At 41.9% G+C, this 12,016-nt stretch overlaps 1 protein-coding gene across 1 annotated transcript in view; it reads left to right on the plus strand.

Annotated features, from left to right (window-relative positions):
- Nucleotides 1-12,016, plus strand: part of PI4KA (phosphatidylinositol 4-kinase alpha) — a 151,077-nt gene that overhangs the window by 27,282 nt on the left and 111,779 nt on the right. The window contains exon 4 of the mRNA XM_010330469.3: nucleotides 10,780-10,868. Coding sequence (XP_010328771.2) covers nucleotides 10,780-10,868 — 89 coding nt within the window. The remainder of the gene's footprint in view (nucleotides 1-10,779; nucleotides 10,869-12,016) is intronic.

A 12,016-nucleotide genomic window follows, 5' to 3' on the forward strand; every position in this document is an offset into this window, starting at 1 on the left:
AATACAGGATTATGTAGAGACCAAACCAAATATATAACTCATTGGCATCCCTGAAATAAAGGGAGAGAGAAAGTAAGCAAACATAGTTCAGGATATTATCCATGAATATTTTCCCAGTCTCCCTAGAGAGGCCAAAATTCAAATTCAGGAAATGCAGAGAACCCTGTGAAATACTACACAAGAAGACCATGCCCAAGACACATAGTCATCAGATTCTCCACGGTCTAGAGGAAAGAAAAAAAAATGTTAAAGGCAGCTGGAAGAAGGGACAGGTCACCTTCAAAGGGAGCCCCACCAGGCTAACAGCAGACCTTTTGGTAGAAACCCTACAAGCCAGAAGAGAATGGAGGCCTAGATTCAACTTTTTTTTTTTTTTTTTTTTTTTTTTTTGACACAGAGTCTCACTCTGTCACCAAGGTGGAGTGCAGTGGCCTGATATCTTGGCTCACTACAACCTCTGCCTCCTGGGTTTAAGTGATTCTCATGCCTCAGCCTCCTGAGTAGCTGGGGACTATAGGCACACACCGCCATACCCATGTAATTTGTGTATTTAATTTAGTAGAGACAGGGTTTTGCCATGTTGACCAGGCTGGTCTCAAGCTCCTGGCCTCAAGTGATATTGATCTGCCCTTCTCAGCCTCACAAAGTGCTGGGATTACAGGCCAGCACTGTGAGCTATTGTGCCTGGCTCATAATTCAACATTGTTAAAGAAAGGAATTTTCAATCAAGAATTTCATGTCCAGTCAAGCTAAGCTTTATGAGTGAAGGAGAAATAAGATCCTTTTCAGACAAGCACATGCTAAGGAATTTTGTTACCACCCGTCCTGCCTTATTAGGGTATTGACAGGAATGCTAAACATGGAAGGGAAAGACCATTACCAACCTCTGCAAAAACACACCTAAGGGCCGGGCACAGCACCTCACGCCTGTAATCCCAGCAGTTTGGGAGGCCAAGGCAGGTGGATCACCTGAGGTCAGGAGTTTGAGACCAGCCTGGCCAACATGATGAAACCCTGTCTTCACTAAAAATACAAAAAATTAGCTGGTGTGGTGGTAGATGCCTATAATCTCAGCTCAGAAGGCTGAGGCAGGAGAATCACTTGAACCTGGGAGGCGGAGGTTTCAGTGAGCTGAGATGGTACCACTGCACTCCAGCCTGGGAAATAGGAATCAAACGCTGTCTCAAGAAAAACAAATAAGAACAAAACATACCTAAGTACATAGACTAGTGATAGTATAAAGCAATTGTACAAACAAGTCTGTGTAATAGCCAGCTAACAACATGGTGACAGGAACAGATCCACACATATCAATACTATGAGTGTAAATATACTAAATGTCTCATTTAAAAGACACAGAGTGATAAATTGGATAAAGAAGCAAGACCCAACAGTATGCTCTCTTCAAGAGACCAATCCCACATACAGTGATACCCATTTGCTCAAAGTAAAGAGATGAAGAAAAATATACCAAGCAAATGGAAAACAGAAAAAAGAGCAGGGATTGCTATTCTGATTTCAGACACAACAGACTTTTAACCAACAAAGATGATTAAAAAAAAAAAAAAAAGACAAAGACATTACATAATGGTAAAGGGCTCCATTCAACAAGATGCAACTATCCTAAATTTATATACATCCAACACAGAAGCAACCACATTTATAAAGCAAGTTCTTAGAGACCTATGAAGAGGCTTAGATAACTACATAATAATGGTGGGAGACTTCATCACCCCACTGACAGTATTAGACAGATGATCGGGGCAGAAAACTAACAAAGGTATTCAGGATTTGAACTCGACACGACCAAATGGACCTAATAGACATCTACAGAACACCCCACTCGAAAACAACAGAATATATATTCTCATCCGCACATGGCACATACTCTAAAATTGATCACACAATCAGACATAAAACAAGCCTCAGCAAATTCAGAAAAACTGAAATCATACTAACCATGCTGTTGGGCCATAGCACAATAAAAACAGAATTCAATACTAAGAAAATCACTGAAAGCCACATATTTACATGAAAAATCAAACAATCTGCTCCTGAATGACTCATGGGTAAATAATGACGTTAAAGCAGAAATCAAGAAATTATTTGAAATTAATGAGAACAAAGATAACAACATACCAGAATCTCTAGATGTACTCTGCTAAGGCAGAGTTAAGAGGGAAGTTTACAGCATGAATGCTCACTTCGAAAAGTTAGAAAGATCTCAAATTCACAACCTAACAACATGACTAGAGGAACTAGAAAAACAAGAGCAAACTCACTCCTTAGCAGAAGATAAGAAATAACTAAAACCAAAGATGAACTGAGAAATTGAGATATGAAAACCATACAAAAGATCAACAAATCTAGGAGTTGGTTTTTTGAAAATAATAATAAGACTGCTAACTAGACTAATAAAAAAGGAGCAAAGGTCTAAATAGACACAACCAGAAATTGATAAAGGGGACATTACCAGTGAGCCCACAGAAATAATCATTAAAAACCCAACCCTGAGAGACAGACACCTCTGTGCATACAAGCCAGAAAACCTAGTAGAAATGGATAAATTCCTGGACATATACAACCTACCAAGACTGAACCCAGAAGAAATTGAATCCCTGAAAAGACAAATAACAAGTTCCGAAATTGAGTCAGTAATAATAAGTCTCCCAACTGAAAAAAGCCTGGGACCAGATGGATTCACAGCTGAATTTTACCAGATGTATAAGGAAGAGCTGGTACCACTCCTACTCAAACTATTTCAAAAAATTGAGGAGGAGAGACTCCTCCCTAACTCTATGAGGCCAGCATCATTCTGATGCCAGAACCTGGCAGAAGCACAACAAAAAAAGACTTCAGGCCAGTAGATGAACATGGATGTAAAAATCCTCAAAAAAAATATTAGGAAACTGAATCCAGCAACACATCAAAATGCTAATCCACCATGATCAAGTAGGCTTTATCCCTGGGATATGGGATTGATACGGCATATGCAAACCAATTAGTATGATTCATCACAGAAACAGAACTAAAAACAAAAACTGCATGATTGCTTAATAGATACAGAAGAGGCTTTTCATAAAATTCGATATCCCTTCATGTTAAACTCTAGGTATTGAAGGAACATACTTCAAAGTAGTAATAGCCATCTCTGGTCAGGCGCAGTGGCTCACACCTGTAATCCCAACACTTTGGGAGGCCAAGGTGGGTGGATCACAAGGTCAGGAGTTCAAGACCAGCCTGGCCAATATGGTGAAACCCTGTCTCTACTAAGAATACAAAAAAAAAAAATTAGCCAGGTGTGGTGGCAGGTGCCTGTAGTCCTGACTCTTTGGGAGGCTGAGGCAGGAGAATCGCTCGAACCCGGGAGGCGGAGGTTGCAATGAGCCAAGATCGTGTCACTGCACTCCAGCCTGGGCAACAGAGTGAGACTCTGTCTCAAATAATAATAATAATAATAATAATAATAATAATAACAACAACAACAACAGCCATATGACAAACCCATAGCCATCATTACACTATATGGTTAAAAGCTGGAAGTATTCCCCTTGAAAACCAGAAGAAGACAAAGTTGCTCTTTCCACCACTCCTATTTAACATAGTTCTGGAAATTCTAGCCAGAGCAATCAGACAAGAGAAAGAAAGGAAAGACATCCAAACAGGAAGAGAGGAAGTCAGATGATTGCTTTACACAGGTGATGTGATTCTATACCTAGAAAGCCCCATAGTCTCTGCCCAAAGCCCCTTGATCTGATGAACAGCTTCAGCAAAGTTTCAGGATACAAAATCAATGTACAAAAATCAGTAGCATTCCTCCTATACACAAAAAACAAGCTGAGAGCGAAATCAAGAACACAGTCCATTCACAAAAAGAATAAAATACCAGCCGGGCATGGTGGCTCATGCCTGTAATCCCAGCGCTTTGGGAGGCCAAGGCAAGTAGATCAGTTGAGGTCAGGAGTTCGAGACCAGCCTGGCTAATGCAGTAAAACCCATCTCTACTAAAAATACAAAGGTTAGCTGGCTGTGGTGGTGCCTACCTGTAGTCCCAACTGCACGGGAGGCTGAGCAGGAGAATTGCTTGAACCTGTGAGGCAGAGGTTGCAGTGAGCCGAGATTGTGCCACTACACTCCAGCCCGGGCAACAGAGTGAAACTCAATCTCAAAAAAAAAAAAAAAAAAGATAAAATACCTTGCAATACAGCTAACCAGAGAGGTGAAAAATCTCTATAGCAAGAATTACAAAATACTGCTCAAGGAAATCAGAGATGACACAAGCAAATGGAAAAACATCCCATGCTCATAGATAGGAAGAATCAATATTGATAAGATGGCCGTACTTCCCAAAGCAATTTATGGATTCAGTGCTATTCCTATCAAACTACCAATGACATTCTTCACAGAATTAGAATAAAACTATTTAAAAATCTCTGTGAACCAAAAAGAGCCTGAATAGCCAAGGCAGTCTGAAACAAAAAGCAAAACTGGAGACATCACATTACCTGACTTCAAACTATACTACAGGGCCACAGTAACCAAAACAGCATGGTACTGGTACAAAAATAGCACATAGACCAATTGAGCAGAATAGAGAGCCCAGAAATAATGCTGCACACCTGCAACCATCTGCTCTTCAACAGAGTCAACAAAACAAGCAATGGGGAAAGGACTCCCTGCTCAATAAATGGTGCTATGATAACTGGCTAGCTACATGCAGAAGATTGAAACTAGACCCCTTCCTTACATCCTTTACAAAAATCAACTGAAGCTGGAATAAAGATCTAAATGTAAAACTTTAAACTATAAAAAACCTGGAAGATAACCTAGGAAATATCATTCTGGACATAGACCCCGGCAAAGATTTAATGACAAAGATGCCAAAAGCAATTGCAGCAGGGGAAAAAAAAAAATTGACAAAGGGAACTTAATTAAACTAAAGAGCTTCTGCACAGCAAAATACAGTGTTAACAGAGTTAACAGCCAACCTGTAGAATAGAAGAAAATATTTGCAAACTATGCATTGGCAGAGGTCTAATGTCTAGAATCTAGGAGGAAGATAGATTTATAAGCAAAAATTTACAAGCAGAAAACAACCCCATTAAAAGGTGAGCAAAGGACACAAACACACTTTTCAAAAAGAGACTTGCAAGTGGCCAATAAATATACAAAAAATATGCTCATCATCTGATGCTAGTAATCAGAGAAATTCGAATCAAAACCACAATGAGATACCATCTCACACCAGACAGAATGGCTATTATTAAAAATTCAAGAAATAACAGATGCTGGTGAGGTTGCAGAGAAAAGGGAACACTTATACACTGCTGATGTGAATATAAATTATTTCAGCCATTGTGGAAAGCAGTTTGGCGATTTCTGAAAGAACTTAAAGCAGAATTAGCATTTGACCCAGCAATCCCATTGTTGGGTACATACCCAAAGGAATATAAATCATCATACTGTAAAGATACATGCATAAGTATGTTTATCACAGCAATATTCACAATAATAAAGATAAGGGATCAACTAAATGCCCATCAGTGAAAGACTGGATAAAGAACATGTGGTATGTATACCATGGAGTACTACGTAGCCATAAAAAAGAACGAGATGGTGTCCTTTTATTTTTTATTTTATTTTTTCTTATTTTGAGACAGAGTCTCACTCTCACACAGACTGGAGTGCAGTGGTGGTATCTCCGCTTACTACAACGTCCACCTCCCAGGTTCAAGTGATTCTCATGTCTAAGTCTCCTAGGTAGTTGGGACTATAGGCTGGTGCCACTATGCCTGGCTAATTTTTATATTTATAGTAGAGATGGGGTTTTGCCATGTTGGCAAGGCTGCTCTTGAATTCCTGGCCTCAAGTGATTCACCTCCCTCAGCCTCCTAAAGTGCTGGGATTACAAGTGTGAGGTTATCATGCCTAGCCAATATCGTGTCTTTTGCAGCAACGTGGATGGAGCTGGATACCATTATGGGAGAATTAGCACAGGAACAGAAAATCAAACACTGCATGTTCTCACTTACAAGTGGGTGCTAAATATCGCGTACATATGGACACAGAAGGGAGCAGCAAACACTGGGGCCTACTTAAGAGTGGAGAGTAGGAGGAGGGTGAGGATGGAAAAAACTACTTTTTGAGTACTGTATTTTTTATGGGGATGATGAAATCTGTACATCATACCCCCGTAACATGCAATTTACCTGTATAACAAAACTGCACATGTACCCCTGAACCTGAAATAAAACAAAATTTCTGTGCCTGTATTCCTCTTGACCTTTGGGTTTTCATCACTTCTGGTAACATGCCTAAAACTGACAGATCCCAAATTATGCATGTATCCTGCAATTTGTTAGGATTTTTTTTTTTTTTGAGATGGATTTTCGCTCTTGTTACCCAGGCTGGAGTGCAATGGCGCGATCTCAGCTCACCGCAACCTCCGCCTCCTGGGTTCAGGCAATTCTTCTGCCTCAGCCTCCTGAGTAGCTGGGATCACAGGCACGTGCCACCATGCCCAGCTAATTTTCTGTATTTTTAGTAGAGACGGGGTTTCACCATGTTGACCAGGACGGTCTCGATCTCTTGACCTCGTGATCCACCCGCCTCGGCGTCTCAAAGTGCTGGGACTAAGGATTTTTTTTGTTGTTGTTGTTGAGACAGAGTTTTGCTCTTGTTACCCAGGCTGGAGTGCAATGGCGCGATCTCGGCTCACTGCAACCTCCACCTCCTGGGTTCAGGCAATTCTCCTGCCTCAGCCTCCTGAGTAGCTGGGATTACAGGCATGCGCCACCATGCCCAGCTAATTTTTTGTATTTTTAGTAGAGACGGGATTTCACCATGTTGACCAGGATGGTCTCGATCTCTTGACTTCGTGATCCACCCGCCTTGGCCTCCCAAAGTGCTGGGATTACAGGCTTGAGCCACCGCGCCCAGCCCTGGATTTTTTTTTTTTTTTTGAAGACACAGTCTCGCTCTGTCACTCAAGCTGGAGTACAGTGACGTCATCTGGGTTCACTGCAACCTCTGCCTCCTGGGTTCAAGCTATTCTCCTGCCTCAGCCTCCCAAGTAGCTGGGATTGCAGGCATGCACCACCATGCCTGGCTAATTTTTGTATTTTCGGTAGAGACAGAATTTTGCCATATTCGCCAGGCTAGTCCTGAACTCCTGGCCTCAAGTGATCTACCTGCCTTGGCCTCCCGAAGTGCTAGGCTTATAGGTGTGAGCCACTGTGCCCAGTCTATCCTGCAATTTGAAGAACTACAAATTAAATAGAGCATCATTACTAAAAAGTCAAATTTTAGGCTGGGTGCGGTGGTTCACCCCTGTAATCCCAGCACTTTGGGAGCCAAGGTGGGCAGATCACAAGGGTCAGGAGTTCAATACCAGCCTGGCCAACATGGTGAAACCCTGTCTCTATTAAAGATACAAAAAATTATCTGGGCCTGGTGATGCACACCTGTAATCTTAGCTACTTGGGAGACTGAGGCAGGAGAGTCACTTGAACCCAGGAGGCAGAGGTTGCAGTGAACTGAGATTGTGCCATTGCAATCCGACACGGCATGACTCCGTCTCAAAAAAAAAAAGGCTAATTTTATGTTCACCATTGTGTTTTGGGGAGAAATACAATACTAGTCGACACTAATGCTATTTTCCTTTTTTATAAAATTTCAAAACAAAGATCACTCCTGTATACATGGATTTGCATTAGAATGAAAGTTTTAGTATTATTTGAAACAGTATGTTAGAGATGCAGAAATTTTCAATTATTGGGTAACATTTTACTTTTCTTGTGTTGTTGTTGTTGTTGTTTGAGACAGTCTTGCTCTTTCACCTAGGCTGGAGTGTGATGGATTAAACCCAACTCATTGCAGCTTCAAGTGATCCTCGTGCCTCAGCCTCCTCAGTAGCCGAAACAATAGGCACACTTCACTACACTGGCTAATTTTTTTTTTAATATTTTTGTAGAGACAGGGTCTCACTGTGTTTTCCAGGCTGGTCTCAAACTCCTGAGCTCAAGCGATCTTCCCACCTTTCTCACAAAGTGTTGGGATTACAGGCGTCAGCCACTGCACATGGCCGACATTTCACCTTTTTTTTTTTTTTTTAGGACAATATCACTTATGCTTTTAAACTCTTAAGTTCTAAATCAGTAGGTCTCACAGTGTTATCCCTGGACTGGCAGCATCAGTGTAACCTGGGAACTTGTCAGAAATGCAGATTCTCAGTTCTCACATCAGAGCTACTGTATTATAAATGCTGGGGCTGGTTAACAGTCTGTGCTCTACCAAGCCTCCAGGTGATTCTGATGCACATTCAAGTTTAAGAACAGCCTAGAGCTGCACTTTAAAATTATAAGTGTTGGAGTAGAAAGGTAAGTCTTCTGTCATGTACTATGAATATGTCCATTAAATATTGGATACTCTTTTGTCCTTGATTCAATATTCAGTATTCAAAATTGATTAATTTTTTTTTTTTTTTTTTTTGAGTACTCATTCTGTCACCCAGGTTGGAGTACGGTGATATAATCTTGGCTCACTGCAACCTCTGCCTCCCGGGTTCAAGGGATTGGCCTGCCTCTGCCTCCTGAATGGCTGGGATTACAGGTTTGGACCACCACACCCAGTTAATTTTTAAATTTTTAGTAGAGACGAGGTTTCTCCATGTTGGCCAGGCTGGTCTTGAACTCCTGACCTCAGGTGATCCGCCCACCTCAGCCTCCCAAAGTGCTGGGATTATAGCTGTGAGCCACTGTGCCCGGCCTAAATTTTTTTTTGATAGAGTCTTACTCTGTCGCCCAGGCCTGAGTGCAGTGGCATGATCTTGGCTCACTGCAACATCCGCCTCCTGGGTTCAAGTGATTCTCCTGCCTCAGCCTCCTGAGTTGCTGGGATTACCGGTGTGTGCCACCACACCCAGATACTTGATATACTTTTAGTAGAGATGGGGTTTTACCATGTTGGCCAGGCTGGCCTTGAACTCCTGACCTCAAATGTTCTACCTGCCTTGGCTTCCCAAAGTGCTGGGATTACAGGCATGAGCCACCACACCTGGCCAAAATTGATTAAATATTTAATTGTGATTGAACAGACAGCATTGCTTCTAACATTTGAAGGCCTGAAAGAAGTGCTAGATAGCAGACCGGGTGTGGTGGCTCATGTCTGTAATCCCAACAGTTTTGGAGGTGGAGGCAGAAGCGGGTGGATCACCCGAGCTCAGGAGTTCGAGACCAGCCTGACCAACAAGGTAAAACCCGGTCTCTACTAAAAATACCAAAATTAGCCTGCATGGTGGTACATACCTGTGATCCCAGCTACTCGGGAGGCTGAGGTAGCAGAAATGCTTGAACCTGGGAGGTGGAGGTTGCAGTGAGCCAAGATTGTGCCAGTGTACTCCAGCCTGGACAGGGAGAGACTCCGTCCAAAAAAAAAAAAAAAAGAGTGCTGGGTAGCAATTGGTCTTTTAAAGTTTAGCACTCTCTTCTAGCCTTAAGGTCCAGGTTCCTAAGAACCTCCCTGCTAAGAATCTTAGCAGTGGAAAAACTTAAAAGGTTACAGGGAATATACTTGAGAGACTGAGGCAGGATAATTACTTGAAACCAGGAGGCAGAGGTTGTAATGAGCCAAGATTACACCACTGCACAGTCTTGCACTGTCTGGGTAACAGAACAAGACTCTGTCTCAAAAAAAAGGGTTATGGGGAATAGAGCAAAATTTTGGAATCTCTTATTAGGACTTTTCCCATTTGCCAAACAAAGCAGAAAAGAATTTAAATGTTTTAATAAAATGTTTTTTATTCAATTTAAAATAGATGTAGTAAGTGTCCATTAGCATTCATGATTCATCTCTTATGTTCTGTCAAGATTAATTTCTTTGAAGCTAGAGGCCATTTATCCTAAATGAAGTAACACAGAAACAGAAAACCAAATACCAATGTTCTTGCTTATAAGTAGGAGCTAAACATTGAGTACACATGGGCACACACCTAAGGGTAGAGGCTGGGAGGACGGGGAGGATAGAAAAAGTACCTATCAGGTACTGTGCTTATTACCAGGTGATTAGATAATTTGTACACAAAACCCCTATGTCACACTATCTATATAAGAAACCTGCATGTGTGCCTCTAAACCTAAAATAAAAGTTGTTTTTTTAAAAAAAAATGGGGGACAATCTTCCTCTGTCGCCCAGGCTGGAATGATCTCAGCTCACTGCAACCTCTGCCACCTGAGTTCAAGCGATTCTCCTGCCTCAGCCTCCTGAGTAGCTGGAATTACAGGCACGCACCACCATGCCTGGCTAATTTTTGTATTTTTGGTAGAGATAGAATTTGGCCATGTTGGCCAGGCTAGTCTTGAACTCCTGACCTCAAGTGATCCGCCTGCCTCAGCCTCCCAAAGTGTTGGGATTACAGGCGTGAGCCACTGCGCCCGACCAAGATTTTTTGTTTGTTTTTAAGGTGATTTCTCACATTTACTTAGGGAATAAAAAATTGAATCTGTCATGTTGAGAGGCTTCGTAATCTCAGACTAGCTATTGGCTCAGGAAACATTTAAGTTTATTGAACCAAAACATTTACTTAAAGGAAAGGTAGGGGTGTTTCTCAGCAAACTCATTGGGCCCGTAGCTGTTCTTTGGAGACTCATCTCAGTGAGGCCAGCTGCTATAAACTGGTCCCTTGGCAGGTCATGTGAGAGGGAACATACTGGATTGGATGGCCAGAGGTGTGACCCAGTGTCTGGTTCCTGGTTATCTGATTTCTGTTTTTACGTCTTCCAGGTGCCCTCCCAGTTGCAGAGAGCTTCAGCTTCTGCTTGATAACTTTGCTGTCTGATGTTGCCTATAGGGACCCTTCACTTAGGGATGAGGTAAGCATATGTTGATTTGGTGTGCATTTCTATTAGATTGAATAGAGTCCCAAAGTGATGAAAAGATTTTAAAAGTGTGAAATGTGATTGGATTGTTTGTTAATATTTATCTATTTCATACTGTTCATAGCAGACATAAGACATGTTTAGGTCTTTCAGTCCTTTTTTTTTTTTTTTTTTTTTGAGATGGAGTCTCACTTCCATTGCGTAGGCTGGAGCACAGTAGTGCAATCTTGGCTCACTGCAACCTCCACCTCCCAGGTTGAAGTGATTCTCCTTCTTCAGCCTCCTGAGTAGTTGGGATTACAGGCAAGCACCATCACACCTGGCTAATTTTTGTATTTTTAGTAGAGACAGGGTTTTTCCATGTTGGCCAGGTTAGTCTTGAACTCCTGACCTAAAATGATCCACCTGCTTCGGCCTCCCAAAGTGCTGGGATTACAGGCATGAGCCACCGCACCTGGCTCGTCTCTCAGTACTCTTTAGGATCTCATGAGTCTTACCTCATTCAACTTTTCTTTTTTCTAATGAAGGGCAGGTGCTGCAGAGATGGGAGCAGCACTGCCCCTTTCAGCTTTTCCAAAAGTCCTATAAGGTAGGAAGCAGAAAAAGGCAGAGGCAGCTCATTTTTCTTGCTCTGTTTTGGGGATTTAAGTCATTCATAGAAGATAATTTTCCTTTCTTTTTTGAGACAGTCTTGCTCTGTCATCTAGGCTGAAATGCAGTGGTGTGATCTCAGGTCACTGCAACCTCCACCTCCTGGGTTCAATCCAGACTCCCAAGTAGTTGAAACTATAGACATGCACCAGCATACCAGCTAATTTGTTGAGACGAGGTTTCGCCATGTTGTCCAGGCTGGTCTTGAACTACTGGCCTCAAGTGATCCTCCTGCCTCGACCTCCCAGAGTGCTGGGATTATAGGCATGAGCCACGGTGCCTGGCCAGAAGAGAATCTTCTAGGTAGCTGAAGCATGTATCTTTAAGGGCACAGACTTTCTTTAGATTTTGTTAATTTTGATGGAAATGCTACTAATATATATCCCATACTTTCCTCTTCTTTAAACAAAGAATATAATCATACAAATTTTTGTTAGATTTATCACTTAGAAAGTCAGTTTTTATATGCTGCTATTGTCAGGTCCTTCCAA

The sequence above is a fragment of the Saimiri boliviensis genome, chromosome 21 (genome assembly GCF_048565385.1).
Source record: "Saimiri boliviensis isolate mSaiBol1 chromosome 21, mSaiBol1.pri, whole genome shotgun sequence".
In the NCBI taxonomy this organism is placed as follows: Eukaryota; Metazoa; Chordata; class Mammalia; order Primates; family Cebidae; genus Saimiri; species Saimiri boliviensis.